Here is a 17,213-nt window from a genome sequence, read left to right on the forward strand (position 1 = left end):
AATCTGATCGTTTTATATCGGTAATAGAAGTATACCCGTCACCCATATGTGGATGACGCGGCGACAAACGTGTTAATTAAAAAAAACTAATGTATAAATTACTGCTTGAACTGGAAAACCAAATCCTGTATTATACAGTGTTATCACGCAAACAAAACGTAAAACACGAATATTTCGCAAACTTTTGAGTGTTTAGTATAACGTTTCTGATATGACTGATGAGAAATGAAGCGCGAGCGCACCGAGCGACATATTTCGACGAAAAATAAGAGCAGCGCGATCACGTTGATCGGTATTTCTCGTAAATAAATGAACGAAGCGCTATCGCGCTGCAAGGCACAATCCGACACGGATTCTTAAAAACCCCTGGCACTAAAACGGTTAAAGGAAGATATTTTTTAACAATTTTGAAGATTTTCTTTGAAATCTTATTTTTCTATTCGTAAGAAAGTCGTTGTTCTTAAGAGTAGAAGAAAAGATTTTGATCTAATCGACATCGACTGGTTGTGAATTATATACTCATCGGTGGATTAGAGGACTGATAATAATTAGAATGTATTGTCGAAGGTAATATCTTTCTTTTTTCCATATATTTCTTTTTTATTCGAATACAGGATAAAATCACCTAATATTTTTAATAATAAATGGTTATTGTTATTTCTATTATTAATTTTAGTTTTATTAAGTACAAAAGAATATATTGTATGTTTTTTAATATGAAACACTATTATTTTATTTAAAAATGAATATTCTGTATTTGATTAATTTTATCAGTTGTAAACATCTTTTATTTATGTATACCAGTAAAAAAGGTTATATTTGAAGCAAAGAAAAAAGTTTTATTATTTATTGCAAAAATTTACGATTTATATAAATGAATTTTAATTTCGTTACCCTATCATTTTTGAAATAAGGTATTTTTAATAATAGATTCGAATATAATAATGCTTTTAGTAGTTTATTACAAAATTTTACAAGTAAAATCTCATTTTTCATTTTCAACCAATGAAATTCATAACAACAATATGTAGAATTACATGTGCAAAAATAAAATCTGCAAATCCTCTCTCTGGACTTATTCCATGAAATTGACTTTTATTCTGGGGATTCACTTGTAACCGTAAGCAAACTGAAATACATGGAAGAAGAAATAATTAAAACATATCCATTAATGATTGTTAACATAATTACTTGTATGATTTAATAGATTAAACTTAATACATTTACTATGCTTTATTGAAAAAAAATACCTATATACTAACTTCATATTTATTTTACTAATAATTTATATTGCACATCTTTCTAATATAAGAATTTATAAAACTTATAAAGAGGAATGTAATAAATAAAACAAAAAAAATTACATAGCAAATCATGATTTGTTAAATATCGTACTAAAAATTTCATTAATATACAAAATAACTTCTATTACTCACTGAGTCCTATCGGACAAGATACTAATAAAATATAACAAATATTTATGTATTACGCGCTGTACTTCCCATTATAGAAAAGATAAAATATACAGTTATGCAGTAAAAATGAATATTCATCACATGCAGAATATAATCAAAGAAAGAAATGATAAATTAATCTATAATATTTTTTAAATAAAATTGCAGTTCTTACTTGCTTAGCTAACTACTAATATTAAGATAATTGAAAAAGTAATTTAACAATATGCTTTATATGATAACAGCTTAAAATTTAACAAATGATATAATAAATGGATTATGATATTGAAACTATACAATTGTTTCTTCGATATTTAATAACTTACAATATTTATAACTATAGAAAGAGATTTATAAAATTAAAAGAATTAATATTACTGTTATTAAAAAGTCAATCAAATTAAAAAGGAAAAATAATCATCAGTATTGATAACATTACAACTACTTAATAAGTTAAAAATTTGAACATATATAAATATGATTAGTGATAATACCTCCAAGAACGAAGCAGGAAACGCAGGAAATAAATCCACTGAGAAAACTATTGAAAGGGAACGTACCGACCAGACAACAATATACGAATTGTATGGCACCCGTTAAAAACACATAAAGTAGATAAGCATCTATTATTTTAAGTTTTTTTGGCGTACTTTTTGTGTACTCTTGCCAAAATTTCGCTATAACTGTTAACGCAGTCATGTCGTTCAAAAATCTTTTGACGTTCGGTTTTAGGTTAGATCGTATTTCGACTTTAGTATGCGCACATCATATAGCGTGCATGCGTGGCACGTTCCGAAGTTGCGCGCAATATAACTGATATATACATATATATGGCCGATTCGATAAACAGACCTATCGATTCGAGTAATATTGCGTGCAAAAGAATCGATGATTTAAATTCGAAACATCTAATTATGCTATTCTTAAAATGATAAACTTCCAAACTTTTTGAAATAAGTAATACCTATTAGTACGGGTTTTTAATTTATTTAATATTTATATAATTTATTTAATTTACTTAATATTTTTGCAGATATTTGCACTGAGCTTGTATAATTCAGTGATTGAGTATTCCCGCAAACTTGTGGTCTTCTTGAGTTTCTAAGGATTTTTTATTTATATTAATTTGCAGTCTAAACTGTTTTTGTCTAAAACCGTTCATAAGGTCTATATTCGTCGTCTAAAAGAAAATATACATTTGTCCTTGTCACACACTATTGCTTTCTCAGTCTAGCATCGTTCGTATCGTCTGTTCTTGTCGCGCAATATTACATCCCTTGCCTACAGACAAACCATGTGTTGCCATCTATTTTCGCATACTCCAAGTTGCAGCTTCTTCTATCTTCAGTAAATAGCAGCACATGGCTTGTCTGTAGATGAGAAGCGCATTAGTTACGACAAAGACTGATATATGTACTATATCAGACGAAGAGAGCGTTAATGTACGACAAGGACGAGTTGTACGGGCAATAATGGTGAGTAAAATACTTGAGAACTGGTAAGTTCTGGTGTACTTGCCAACTTAGCAATTACTGACGAATCACGTCGACTAGAACGCTATGACAATGAGAAAGTAATTAGCACAGGCGAGGAGAATTCCCTTGAGATAAAAGGTAGCAAGAAATATATAAATACAATTGAAGAAGGAATAATTTACTGCACAAATTGGTAAAAGGTGTTGATTATTGCGTTTTCTTCTTTCGGGTTGGTGGAAATGCAAGCGGGAGATAGCTAAATAATTTGGTTGAAGAGTATCTGTATTCTTGCAATATAAATTCTTGGTCTGCTCAATCTAGATATCAATACGGATAGAATATCAGGTAAATCTAAATGATTAACTATTTGTATCTCATAGCAACGTTTATTGATTTCGATGAAATTCTGCAGCACGTAGATATTATGAATATTAATGAGAGTAACTGTATGTTATAAGATCAAGATTTTGAATGATTTTCTCTTATACATAATACGTATAACGGTCGATACAAGAACAATTGGTCCTTAGCTCGCAAGGTGTTTGCAAGCAGCTTCGTTTAAAAATGACTTACCAACCTTGAAAAAGTGTTTACAGGGCAAAAGGAAAGGAATTTTTAGAAGAATTAGGCATAGCCCGTAGTACGATGATCGGGTCAAACGTAAATATTACGGGAATAGCCCCTAGTAGATGATCGGACCAAACGTAAATATTACAGACATAGCTCGCAGTACGATGATCGAGCCAAATATAATATATAATATAATATATAATAGCTTGTTTACGTTTTCGGTCCAAAATTCTCGAACGTAAATCGTAGGTTAAGGGGTTAAGAGCAACAGCAGTACTGTGTGAGATTCGTACATCACAGAAATCATTTGTATAACTAATTAATAAGCACAAAACTAGTTTTCAAAATAAATATATTAAAGCGAAAGAAAATCGTTCCATTGCATTTTAGCATAACAAAAATGCAATACTCGATCACTAGTTACCATATAAGGATCACTTCGAATCATTACATATAATATACTCATAATGAACTCATAATAGAACACCAGAGACGACACGTATTGCACGATAGAGATTTGGCGACGGAATAAGTTCTGGCTTCGAGTCCGACGCGATTGACGCGAATTGCACTGTGGGAATTTCTTCTCTTTCTCTCTCCTCGGAAATCTTTTCTTTGATATTTGGTACAGTTTATTGCATGTTTTTCTCCAGTATCGCATTTCCCGAACTTCTGCAATGTTAATATTGCATAAAAAGGCGACATTTTTTATTCTAATAATCATATATCTAATATGTGGTACAATTAATATTTATAACAAATCTTTCCGCGAAAATTGTTTTCTTGGAAGGAGTATTAAAGTGTATAATAGTTCCCAACGGTGACATCTTTTTATCATATAAAATATCTTTAAAAATTTGAAAATTAAAGTAAAGTTGGACAAATATGCGCAATATGTTAGTATTACATGAATATATTTTATACTAAACTATTTACAGTTTTTGATACGATTTACAAAAGTAAAAATAGTCTAAATAATGCTAAAAAGGTATGACACTGAAATCTTAAATTCTATCAGATCCTGCTAAGTCGACAAAATTCAGATTTTCTATCGAAATTTCTTCTTTTGACTGATGAATTTCTATAAGTATCATTCTCGCTACTGAATGCGAGCCTGACGATCTAAAAAATTTAATTTTTTATTTATTTTTAACTCTATTGTACTTCTATACCTAAGATAGTTCGTTCGACTATGGAGGAAATTTCCTCTGAAATAACAGAAGATTATCGATTTATTTCTATAAGTATCGATAGTTCGGAATTATCGATGGACAAATGACCGTATTATATTATTGCGTTGGAATTATTTGATGCACGACATGGTTTTTATACACCCTTTATTATTTTTAGAGATTTTAATATACAATGACATGATCTCATATATCCATACTTCTCGAATGTTGGAAAGCGATTCTGTTTCTAAATATTCGCGGTTGTTAACTTCTCGCTTCCAGAAACATCTTCAGTTCGATTGAAGTTGCGCACAGCAATTTTATACCGTCACAATAACATCATAGGTTGGCGGTTAGGGTTTCTAGAAATTAGTAATTTTGTTCCAATTTTATTAAATAAAAAATTGTTTAAATTCAAATTATCCAAACTAATCGATCATTATAAATAATTATATAATACACTATAAAATATTTCTCCATCCCTAGTACTATTTATTTTTAGTACTATATTTAAGTGTTGAAGACATTGCCAAATGTTAATATAGAGGTTAGAGTAAACATGATATAAAGGCATGTAATAGTTGAATATAATTTATGTTCACAAAATGACAGACGAAAAAACGCAAACACAGGAGTTTAAATTAGATCCAGATTGTGAATTACGATTTGAAGTTGAAACAAAAAATGAAAAAGTTTCGCTAGAGGTATGTATTATATCTTTCGTGTACTTTGTATTATATTATATTATATTATATTGTTTATTTCCATCGTGTATTTAATTTCATCTTCATCTTTTGTAAATATATCATAACATTATATTAATCTTCTTTTTAGTTGAAGAGTGGATTAGCTGAAGTTTTTGGTACAGAATTAGTGAAAGGCAAAAAATATGAATTTACTGCTGGTGCTAAAGTAGCTGTATTTACTTGGCAAGGTTGTACAGTAGAGTTAGTTGGAAAAACTGACGTTAGTTATGTAGCCAAAGAGACCCCAATGGGTCTTTATTTAAATTGTCATGCTGCAATGGAAAGACTCAGAGAAGCTGCAGAGAAAGAAGACACTAGGGGTCCCATAACAATGGTTGTTGGTCCTTGTGATGTAGGAAAATCAACTCTTTGTAGACTTTTATTAAATTATGCAGTTAGGATGGGTCGTAGGCCAATTTTTGTAGACTTGGATGTTGGTCAAGGTCACATAGCAATACCAGGTACTGTTGGAGCACTATTAGTTGAACGTCCATCAAATGTAGTTGATGGTTTCAGTCAGCAGGCACCATTAGTCTTTCACTTTGGACATAAAACTCCACAAGCTAATGTTGCTCTTTATAATCTTCTTGTAACGCGCCTTGCAGAAGTCTGTTCTGATAGACTTCAAGCAAATAAAAAAGCCAGAGTTTCAGGAATAGTAATAAACACATGTGGTTGGGTAAAAGGAGATGGATATAAATTGTTGACACATGCTGCTCAGGCTTTTGAAGTAGATGCAATTCTGGTATTGGATCAGGAAAGATTGTACAATGAACTTGTTAGAGATATGCCAGACTTTGTTAAAGTTGTATTCCTTCCAAAAAGTGGTGGAGTTGTGGAAAGAAGTCAAACTCAAAGGACAGAAGCCAGAGATCAAGGTGTCAGGGAATATTTCTACGGTTCTAGGACACCACTTTATCCACACAGTTTTGAAGTGAAATGGAGTGAGGCTAGATTATACAAAATTGGAGCACCAGTGCTTCCCGCATCTTGTATGCCTCTTGGAATGAAGGCAGAAGATAATTTAACAAAATTAGTAGCTGTTACACCTGGACCAAATCTTCTTCATCATCTATTATCTGTTTCATTTGCTGATTCACCAGAAGATGATGTAGTGCAAACTAATGTGGCTGGATTTGTCTGCGTGTAAGAATTATTATAAGTAGAATGCTTTAAGTGAAAATAATTTATATGAGTTATATAACTATATAATTTATTTTTGTTTTGTTTATAGAACCAATGTTGATGTTGATAGACAAACATTTACAGTTCTGAGTCCACAGCCAAGACCATTGCCAAATACAGTTTTATTACTTTCAGATATACAATTTATGGATAGTCATTAACTTTTTATATGAGATATTTAATGAGTTTAATAAATTTTCTATTAAAAAATGCTTTCTGTGTTTCTTTTTTAATACAGTAGGAATTGATTTTTAAATGATTATAATAAGATATAATAAAATTCCTAGTTGTATAATGTAGGTAAATAAACATTTCGTAAAATTCATTATACAGGGTGGGTCAGCTAAATGGAACCTAAATATCTATCCCATTAGTGCACAGTTCTCTTAGAGTAGTAAGAAACCTGAAAAATATGTATTCAGATAAAACTAACAATGAGATAGCAAGAACTGTGAAATCTCTAATGAGTTGGCTGTATGTGCATTAGACGCTTTAGGTTGATGGTGAAACAAACTCAAAAAGATTTGAATGCATGGCCCTTTATTTTCGAAAAATCAATAAGCTTTTTTTATTCTACTTTATAAATGACTTTAATAAAAATATTGTTTTTTTAATGTTAAATTTTTACAATTTATGTTGATAAATTTTTTATTATTTTTATTTGTTATAGTATTCCTGCATATTCTTACAATTTTACAAATGGAAATTACAATAAAAACATTAAAAACATAAGAAATTGCTGTACCAAGAACATAACTTTTCGAAGATAGAGAGCCATGCGATCCTTTTGGGACTGTTTTATCATTAATCTAAAGCATTGAATACACATGCAGCCAACACACCAATTGGCGATTTCCCAGTTTTTGTTATGTCTTGTAAGTTCGATAGATCGATTATTCAAGATGATGTAGTAGTATTTCAAACTTCGAGTAGTTTTGTAACAATTTTTGCTATTTTATAGAACAAAACAAACTATATAATCAAATTATAATTCAAATTAATTCTTTAATGATTAAAACCGAAGAGAAATGGAAATCATCCGATCTAATATACCAGATATTTCTCACTTTGAGAAGAAATTTCGCGAAATAATTTATGAACATCAACAAAATACAGTAAACGCCATTTTTATACTCTTTTATACAACAATTATATCAGATATATTTTTAAATCAAAAGAAAAAAAATCAATATGTAAAAGAAGTTAAAATAAGATTTGTTGCAATGAATACTTAATAACATTTTTTCAGAAGGAATTGAGTAATTTAGAAAAAGAATGTTTATTGTTACGCGAAGAACTTTGTTCGAAAGATCATCTATTGCAAAATGAACAAAAAATATCGAACGAATTAAAAGTTCGTTTAAAATTGGCATCAGAAACGATTGTTCGATTGGAGGAGGAAAACATGCATAATAAAATTGATTATTCGAATTTGTCAATGAATTATGAAACCTTGCTTAAAGAGAGTGATGTTTTAACAAAAGAAGCTCTATCCTGCCAAACAGAAGCCGCGAAAGTGAAAATAAAAATCACGAGTTTGGAAAATATATTACGGCGGGAAATTTGACAAAAAGAGAAACTAGAGCAAGCATTAATAGAACTAAAGAATGATTATCAGAAAATCACAGCTAATATTGATATGTAAATTTCTATAAAAGTTTTATTGCACTATTATTCTAGAAATCATTCTTAGAAAATTATTATTATTTATATTTTAAATACTTTTTTTTTAAATACTTATTTTTTATAAAAGGAATCGTAGTTTAATAGGAAAAGGTGTGAAATGGGTTTAGCATTTGCTTCACTCTTATCAATTATCTCTACTTCCTCTTAAAGATTAAGTTATCTCCTTGAAGTTTCGTAAGAGTTATTTACGATACAATATCTTATTTGTTTAAAATATTATATAATTTACAAGTAATTTTAGGGACATATAAAGTTCTTTACTTATATTAAATAGTAAAAAATATCATTAAGATTATAATAATATATCATCAATATATAAATATTTATTTGTATGAAATGAATATTATTTATAAAAACTTTATATGTATCACTCATTTATTAATTACGATATCAGTTTGAAAATAATCTTTGTTTATTTAAATTAGAAATATTGCCAAGATTGCAAAAGAACAGCAATATTTATTAGAAAGTAGCAAAGCTGCAATTCAATTGAACAGACGATTGCAAACTTTTGGTCTCTGTTCTCATGCAATGAATAAAAGAAACAAAGCAAATATAAGAGAATTACAACATAAACTAACTGCTCTTTCTGTTAACGAATTCAATAAATTATCCAATAATAGTATATTATTACATCCAGAAATGGAAAATTTATGTTTCAAGGTATATAGATTATATTATTCTTTTGCGTTATTAGTATTATAAAAAGTTACAGAATACTAAAAATGTTTAACAGTATCATGTATTGTATTTGTGTTATTAATCTATATTTTTCAGCTGAAAGAAATGTTAACAAACTTCGAAACAAAAATGCAAGATCCTGTACCATTTGAAGAAAAATTGGACAGAATCTTCAACGAGCTGTCCACAAATTTAATATAAATATAACAATAATGAAAACAATTCTAATGAATGAAGTTAATCAAGTCGATGATTACCAACATTTATTTCATTTCAGTTTCTCAATACATCTGATAAGTAATAGGTTTATTTCGACTTGATAAAATATTTTAAAATAAAATTACATTGCTTATCGTTATAAAACATGTTAAAAAATTACTAATAATTTTGTATATACAACACCATCCTTGCATTGAAGCAGTTTGAGATTGTAAGGAAAAAATTAGCCGTTAGTTCGTTGCCATTTTCAATTTGTTCCATTTTGTTAAAAACTAAAACTGGAAGCTTTCCAGCGACCTCTCTATTACACTGGTTGACCATGAAAGAAAAGTTTCTTAAAACGAAAAGAGAAAAATATTGTTCGTATGCGACGCATAGTTTCTTTTTTCTTTAAATAGCACTACGTTTATATATACTAGATTTAAAAAAAAGTCACCGTCGACGCTGAGTCGTAATTATATAAATAATATCAATAACAGTATAAACGGAATCGTGTAACATTATTATTATCATCATTATTATCATTATTCGCAACTAATCGATAACATTTGACAATTAAAAAATTGATCGTGTCGCGATATCAAAGGAAAGGCGGGTTATAACAATAAAAATAGACGAATAGGATTAATATAAAATGTATTATAATAATCGTATATTTTAAGTATATAAGTGGAAACAGATTGGAATCCCTTTTTTCTCGTTCTTAGGAAACAAGAAACAAAAAAAAAGAGAACCCTCTGTTTCTTTGGAAAAAGAAAACTATTACAACAAGCGTTTCAAACGAAGACGAAATCCGTGATCCATCTTTTTTGTATTACTTCTTTTATCCATTTTTTTCTTGTTTTCCTTTTTATTATTTCTTTAACAACAGAGAAAAAGGGAGGAATAAAAAGAGTTTAAATCAAAAATATTGAAAAAGCCTTCTCGTCTTATTTTCTTTCTTTTTCGAGTTCTGAATTTGCGCTAATTATTGAATTAATAAAATGAGGAATTCTTCTTCGATCCGGTGAAAAAGCTAACTTGACGATGTGTATATAGATATATATGCATGTATATATATATCTATATAAATATTTATATTTATATATAAAAAATGACCGCCCATTGTTCACCTATTCGCATCTCCCTTCTTTTTTGTCTTGCTTTTACAATGTCTTATAAAGAAATAGCTTCGAAATGCTTTTCAAAAAAAGAAGAGATTTCTCATGCGTTGGCCGGAGAGAAATTTCTTCCTTTTATTTTCTCTTTCTTGGTTACTTCCTTTTGTTTCTCTTTTTTCACTCATTTAAATAAAGCGAATGCAAAAAATATGTGTTAAAAAATCGTACCCCTTGATTAATTAAAACATGGAGGAGAAACTTCGTATGCATAGCATCTGAACATAAAAATATAAAAACATCTTATATTTTTCATATTTATCTGCATTCATTTAACATAGTCGAATTTTAATACAATAGAAGCAAACTTGCTGAATATCGAACGATCGTTTAAACGAGAACAGAGATTTTCAAAATATACAGTAGCTCCTGAAAATATTCAGATATTTATAAAAACCTTTTATGGATATATTATGTGTTATAGGAAACATCTTGAAATTTTATTAGTACTATAATGAAACCTAAATAGCACGATTATATTGATAAAGAAAAAATTTGCAAATGTACATAGAAGCTATAAGATGGTAGAAGCATATATTTTATAGGGGTCACAAAACTATTTAAACAGTCAATTATGCATTATATTAATAATTCTCTATGTTCAGATAGTTCATCTTTATCATTTACTTACGTTTAAGATGACTATTCATGCTGTGTACTAATTTTTCACTAACTGTATATTTGCAATAAATATCTTGAAATTTCTATATACACTTACGAATCGATTTCAAATTTTATCATAATAATCACGATAATCGTGTCTCATTACAGTGGAAACAAAATTTCAAAAAGTTTCGTACATTACACGTAATATATTCACAAAATAGTTCTACGGTAATTATTAGAATACTTTCATGAGCCACTATAAGTTAACGCGTTAAAAACAAATCAACGATTTATTATTGTTTCTACGGGTGGCCAACTTCCAGCTTATCGTCGTTATTATCCTCATTTATAGCAAAGCTTACAAGGTATGTAAATGAATCGCACGATAAACAAAAAGCAGAATTGCACGTTATTTACGACGCGCAATTCTAAAAATTGATTTATTTTCTAGATTGCTCATTGACTGGTCGAGAAGTTAAGATTATCCTTCTTCGACAGTATATCAATTTTACACGGCGTAAGCATTCTAAAGACTGCTCGATCAATTGCACTCCTAATATTTCGTTATGAAACGTGACAAGTAGAAACGATGTGACTTACGAGGTGGTATTCGAGCGTCGTTAAAAAATTATCAAAAATTATCACAATTCGCGATTCGTTTCCTTCGGGAAATTCTCTTTTGAACGTGCCTTTTTTCTTCTTCTTCTCCTTTTTTGTTTCTTTTTTTTCTTTTTTTTTTACTTTTTTTGTTCTTTTAATTTCTTTTCGGAAAGGATGAGGGAAAAGGCAGTTTCTCCTCCAGGATAAAAAGAGCTCCTATGAGTAATCAGTAAAAAAGAGAGACCGGCAGCGACGGAGGGAAACGAAGGTGGCCGTCAAGGAGTAAAATCACAGAAGTACTCGCGACGTGCAGCGAGCGAAGGAGACCGAAGGTAAAGAGTAGTTGGTGACGGTCGAGGATATGCCGGCTGATGGGTCAGAGTATAGTGCATCGTGCAAGCCAACTTGGTGGCTTCCTTTGTGGCTCGGATGCTTTCAATTGATGTCCTCCTCCTTTCGGTGGATTTGATGCCTCCTGTGTTCAAAATAATTCCATTGTTAGATATTAATTTCATATAATATACCGCTTATTTAAGTAAAAGTAGACTGTGGATGTTTATGTGGATTTTTAATCATTTAAAATTAAGATAAAACTTTATTAGGGAATTGTTTTAGCTGCTAAATATTATAGAATACTATGATTTGGATATTTTATATATTTTTGCATATTATGAGACCTGTGTATTCTTGCATCTTCAAATGCATACAAATCCACAGTCTAAGTATTAATAACAAATAATTTGAAACACCAAAAATAAAATTTGTATTTGTCAATATTGATTATGAAGAATTATGAAGGATATTAAAAGTGTGTCATATGTTATTATAAAATATTCATTCATATATTTTTATATGGCTTTCTATGAGAGTAAAAGAATATAAGTTGGTAGATATAAAAACAATAATAAGAAATGAAATTTATAAAACAGTTATTGTGTTAACATGTCCACATAAGCTCTTAATATGCATGCTATTACATAACAAAAGCATAGTTTGCTAAAAAGAACACACTACATCATAGACAAGAGTGAAATATGCATACATATATAGTATAATATATTATTAGTGGCATTGAATCAGAAGAATCTGAATAAATCTTTTATAGTAAATAATATTTTGACAATAAGGAAAGAATTATTTTTTAACTTTCTGATACAATGTACTAAGTGTTAGTATTAAATGTAGATAAATTACAAATAGTCGTGCAAAATATGTAATGTGTACAGAGAGGAAGAGTTACCTTCTGCCGAGACAGACCCGCACCAAACACAGAGAAACAGACACAGGAAACAAAGAAATGGTGGTTAATCAGTGTATACCTATTTTCTAGAATATATCTGTGAAAGCCACTAAACTATATCTAAACAAGAGTCAGTTTTAATCTCTGGAAAATGATAAAATTGAGTTCTAGAATTACCATTGAAAGAATTACATATATATATGTATATAATTCATGTTTCAGTATATAATTATAACAATAGAGATTCTTACAATTTTTTTAAACATAGGATTAAAATATACTGATATATTAAACTTTTTATTCGATTCAAATTTAGATGTGACACACTTAAACAGTTTCCTTTAGGAAGTTCAGTCAATTTTTCCAATTCTATATTTTTTACTATTAACTAATTATACTTATAATAGTAAAGAATTATTAATCAATATCTTTTTTCCTTTTATCGCTCTACAGCTACAGAAGAAGACAAAAGAAGAAAGCAGAAGCATATTGAAAAAAGATATTTACCAGTTTCTTTTCCATTTTAGCCTTGATATCTCGTGCAAGGGTATAAAATGCCTCTTCAACATTAATGCTAGATTTAGCAGAGGTTTCCATAAATTTTATTCCATATTCAACAGCAAGTTGTTCCCCTCGTTCCTTTGAAACTTGCCGTTTTTCTGTGAGCTCACACTTATTGCCCAATAACATCTTTTCAACATCCGCAGAGGCATTTTCTTCTATGTTCCTAATCCAGTTCTTTATATTCTCAAAACTTTTCTCGTTGGTTACATCATAAACTAGCATTATACCCATTGCACCACGATAATATGCTGTGGTTATTGTACGAAACCTTTCTTGGCCTGCTGTATCCCTTTAAAGACATATAAAACATCTTTATTCCAATAAATATTAGGAAAATTATATAGAGTAAAGCATTAAATTTGTGACATTCTCATTAAAATTATATATTAATACTATATTACTACATTTTAATAGTTATATTATGAAATATTTTAGTCTTAAGAATCTGATTTAATTACTTAGTACTTACCATATTTGTAATTTTATTTTCTTGCCATCTAATTCTATGGTTCTTATTTTAAAATCAATTCCTGGAAGCATGAAATAAATAAGTAACATAAATCAATGGCCAAAAGAATTTATTGAATTAATAAACAAATTAAATAATATCATAATTGTTAAAAATACACTTAATATTTTGCACACAATAAATATTACAAATTTGTGCCTTTAAGAATTAGATTGGATTTCAAATTTATTTCAAGTATATTTCAATAAATGTAAAAACTATAGTTTTTCTGTAGTATAATCCTGAAGTATCTATATATATTCTCTAAAAACATTCTTTTTTAATTTCATTATAGATTGATTCAAATCAAAGTTAAAACAATCACAAAGTATTATGCATTACATTTACAAATAAAGGAATCTATGTTGTGCTATGAATGTTTAAACATGCATGAATATGCATTTAAATCAACATAAATTTATTATTCTGCATGACTATACAAAGCTATTCTATAGGGTGTTTCACACAATTGTATAGAATTATATCTCTAAAATGATTAGGGATAGAGAAAGTTCCAAAAGATAAAATTGAATGAATCTTATATTTCTAAATATACATTATTTGATATGTTAAATAAATATTAATATTACATACTTTGTTTATATGAATTCACTCTATTAATATTAATTTTTTCATATTAAGAAGAAAATAAGAATTGATATTTACTTTAATCTTTAAGTGCTAAATATACTTTGTCCAAGTAAACATAGTAAGGTGGCCTTAATAATTGGTTGATCTGGTTTATGCACTTGACATAATTTTACTTACAGTTTTATGACTGACAATTACCATTTATAAAAAAAATATATAATCAAATTTTTCTCATCTTTTTAATATTAAATAATATTAAAATATAACTTATTTTTTAAATTTTTACTTTTCTTCAAGCCACGTGTTTGGATAACAAATAATATCCACATAAATGTAAAAAAAACATAATACAATATAAAATATATGCCCATTAGGTAATGTGATATTTCCAATAGATCTTATTTCATGTAACAATATCTGTTTTCATTTACTTGAATACATAATGGGATTAAAAATTTGATTGACATAGAAACGTATTAAATTTGCTGCACATTTTATTATTATTATAACAAAATATATTCCTAATAATTCATTACTTAAATCTTTTCTTCTAAATCATTGGTATGTGGTATAAAGTAAATAATCACACAAATATAAATATACATATTAAAAATATGAGTACTTTATAGAACATCAATTATAATAAATAATTTAAGGAACAATAAAAGCTGAAGAAATTAATATTCAGATTTTGATTATTTGAAAATAAACATTAATAAATAAGAAATAAACACAGCAAAGATATCTTAGATAAATCAGTCACTATTGTGTATGTATATAAATAAACATATAGATAAGAATGTTTATGAAGTTGCACAAATATTTCGTAAAACATATAAATAGCTAAATAGATATATATAGAAATATAAATATTACATATACATATATGTATGAAACTTTAAAAGGTAAACAACCAAATAAACAAATAAAAATCCTTCTATAAATAAATCTCAATAAACAAAAGGAAGCAATTTCTAAATTAAGAACTCAGGATATAGAGATCACAAAATAAAAATACACAGCTGCATTTAATAAAGAAAATTCTTTCTACAAATGTAATAACTGTATTTAAATAATCATTGCATAAGCAGCGGTCACCTAAATTAAACTTCTAGAAGAATATATCCTTAAAAAGAAACAAATATACAACTAAATTTACATTTGTAAGATAATAAATATTATTGAGAGAAATATTCTCTTGATAATTAATCTTTCAATTGTATATGAAGATTTGATGAGTAATTCATTGATATTCATTGAAAAAATATATGCTACTACTTGAAAATCTGTAAACAAAAGTAGATGAATAAAAGTAAGAAAGGAAAATGCTGTTGGGAAAAAGAAAAGAAAAAAGGATATACTTACCAATGGTCGAGATGAAGGTCGTGTTGAAAGCATCCTCGGAGAACCTGAAGAGGACGCACGTCTTGCCGACCCCTGAGTCACCAATCAGCAACAACTTGAACAAATAATCATACGTCTTCGCCATACCCTTTGTTCCTCAGTCACACTCTTTATTTCACGTGATCTCTTCTCGCACTTTAATATTCCCCTGTTTTATTCTTTCAGCCCCCTTTTTAACACGATCTTCTCTCGCGTAATCGTGATCCTTGGAATTCCAATGACGCACCCTTTAAACTTAAAAGCGAGCACACTCGGTTAGAATCTGTCTCCCTACTATCGCGACAATATTGAGTTCAGAAAAGGTCTAAAGGTGAGACTATCGGCGGAATCTGTTCGGAAACGACGGAGCTCGTGTGATAGATCACGCAAAAACATCTGTCAGAAAAAGCGATGACAGCCATCGGTAAGTACAACTTTTTCTCTGGTGTTGTGGCCAGCCTTCTGACCGCACCACAGGTGATGCGCGCGTGTGTATACGCATACGCAACACGTGTGTCGGGAACAAGCTGGATTTTCATGCAACCAGTTACGTTGTGGCGAGTTTATATGAAGACTATTAGAATAGTGGGCATTCGAACCTCAGTTTCGAAATGATTTAATATTTTTCAAGACTATCCAAATTCGAATCAATTCGGATAACATTCGATGCCTTGAAACCTAAAATTTTTGAAAAACTTGGAAATCTTGAAAGTTTTTAAATCTTGAAAGCTTATGTAGTGACGTAACACTGTAAAGTAATACAATTGGAAATGCCACTATTAAGAACGAAAAGCTTCTGAAGTTTTGAAGTTAGGATTTGAAAGAATTGAATATTTGTTGCTCTCTATGTTTCAAATTTTCATTACATTGTAATGAATTTGTATTTTTTAAATCAATGAGATTATGAGATAAGGTAAATTATTTTTGACACATTTCTGAAGCCATAATTTTTTTCATAGAAGTTTTTATGTCATGTTATATAGACTATCTTTCGAATGTACCTTTTTCATGGACATAGGAATATCTTTCAAATACAAATTCACTAATTACGAAACCTAAATAAAAACCTAACCAACAGATAATAAATTGAAAATCAGATTATCTTTTAGAAACTAAGTGCTACAGTACGTGATATAATTTTATTAATTACGATAAGATGACCGCAGCTAGTACTAAAAAACGTAGAGTTTCCAAAAAGAACAAAATAGCATGGCGTAAATATGTAGACATGAAAGATGTTGATAAATTCTTGGAGGATTCTCGGCTAGAAGAGAGGTTAGGTTCTTTTGCTTCTCGTGATAATTCAGAATTATTCGTTGTTTCTACAACAACTCCAGTATTGTCAAAGAAACAACGTAGAGAATTATTGAAATCGA

At 28.9% G+C, this 17,213-nt stretch overlaps 4 protein-coding genes across 5 annotated transcripts; 2 read left to right on the forward strand and 2 right to left on the reverse strand.

The window, feature by feature from the left end:
- Window positions 1-937: 937 nt before the first annotated feature.
- On the reverse strand, window positions 938-2,288 carry LOC117236423 (dolichyl-diphosphooligosaccharide--protein glycosyltransferase subunit DAD1). Its single transcript, XM_033499355.1, has 2 exons — window positions 1,949-2,288; window positions 938-1,129 (listed from the first exon to the last, which is right to left on the reverse strand). The coding sequence occupies exons 1-2, from the start codon at window positions 2,151-2,153 to the stop codon at window positions 999-1,001; spliced, it is 336 nt and encodes a 111-aa protein (XP_033355246.1). The 5' UTR covers window positions 2,154-2,288; the 3' UTR covers window positions 938-998.
- A 1,737-nt stretch (window positions 2,289-4,025) lies between these two features.
- Window positions 4,026-6,814, forward strand: LOC117236422 (protein CLP1 homolog). Its single transcript, XM_033499354.1, has 3 exons — window positions 4,026-5,375; window positions 5,506-6,563; window positions 6,652-6,814. Exons 1-3 carry the CDS (start codon window positions 5,277-5,279, stop codon window positions 6,761-6,763), a joined length of 1,269 nt encoding a protein of 422 aa, XP_033355245.1. The 5' UTR covers window positions 4,026-5,276; the 3' UTR covers window positions 6,764-6,814.
- A 995-nt stretch (window positions 6,815-7,809) lies between these two features.
- Window positions 7,810-9,033, forward strand: LOC117236585 (the record flags this gene model as incomplete). The annotated part of the gene is made up of 2 exons (XM_033499671.1): window positions 7,810-8,165; window positions 8,714-9,033. Coding segments are annotated over 2 exons (636 nt in total), but the record flags the coding sequence as incomplete, so codon positions are not given.
- Window positions 9,034-9,807: 774 nt separating this feature from the next.
- LOC117236433 (ras-related protein Rab-8A-like) lies at window positions 9,808-16,322 on the reverse strand. Of its 2 annotated transcripts, XM_033499373.1 has the most exons (5): window positions 15,820-16,321; window positions 13,825-13,885; window positions 13,299-13,644; window positions 12,792-12,794; window positions 9,808-12,026 (listed from the first exon to the last, which is right to left on the reverse strand). In XM_033499373.1, the coding sequence occupies exons 1-5, from the start codon at window positions 15,941-15,943 to the stop codon at window positions 11,928-11,930; spliced, it is 633 nt and encodes a 210-aa protein (XP_033355264.1). In that variant the 5' UTR covers window positions 15,944-16,321; the 3' UTR covers window positions 9,808-11,927. The 2 variants fall into 2 exon arrangements, with proteins under 2 accessions (XP_033355264.1, XP_033355265.1); XM_033499374.1 differs by lacking the exon at window positions 12,792-12,794 and having other exon boundaries at window positions 15,820-16,322.
- Window positions 16,323-17,213: the final 891 nt, after the last annotated feature.

The sequence above is a fragment of the Bombus vosnesenskii genome, unplaced genomic scaffold (genome assembly GCF_011952255.1).
Source record: "Bombus vosnesenskii isolate JDL3184/JDL3185 unplaced genomic scaffold, Bvos_JDL3184-5_v1.1 scf7180000013349, whole genome shotgun sequence".
In the NCBI taxonomy this organism is placed as follows: domain Eukaryota; kingdom Metazoa; phylum Arthropoda; class Insecta; order Hymenoptera; family Apidae; genus Bombus; species Bombus vosnesenskii.

Excerpts from the sequence above, each read along its gene's own strand:
- LOC117236423 (XM_033499355.1), bottom strand. The coding sequence starts at position 2,153 with ATGACTGCGTTAACAGTTATAGCGAAATTTTGGCAAGAGTACACAAAA. Across the intron at positions 1,130-1,948 it reads TTCCTGCTTCGTTCTTGGAG|TTTGCTTACGGTTACAAGTG; the intron begins GTATTATCACTA and ends CATGTATTTCAG.
- LOC117236422 (XM_033499354.1), top strand. The coding sequence starts at position 5,277 with ATGACAGACGAAAAAACGCAAACACAGGAGTTTAAATTAGATCCAGAT. Across the intron at positions 5,376-5,505 it reads ATGAAAAAGTTTCGCTAGAG|TTGAAGAGTGGATTAGCTGA; the intron begins GTATGTATTATA and ends TCTTCTTTTTAG. Across the intron at positions 6,564-6,651 it reads GTGGCTGGATTTGTCTGCGT|AACCAATGTTGATGTTGATA; the intron begins GTAAGAATTATT and ends TTTTGTTTATAG.
- LOC117236433 (XM_033499373.1), bottom strand. The coding sequence starts at position 15,943 with ATGGCGAAGACGTATGATTATTTGTTCAAGTTGTTGCTGATTGGTGAC. Across the intron at positions 13,886-15,819 it reads GACCTTCATCTCGACCATTG|GAATTGATTTTAAAATAAGA; the intron begins GTAAGTATATCC and ends TCATGCTTCCAG. Across the intron at positions 13,645-13,824 it reads AAAATAAAATTACAAATATG|GGATACAGCAGGCCAAGAAA; the intron begins GTAAGTACTAAG and ends ATGTCTTTAAAG.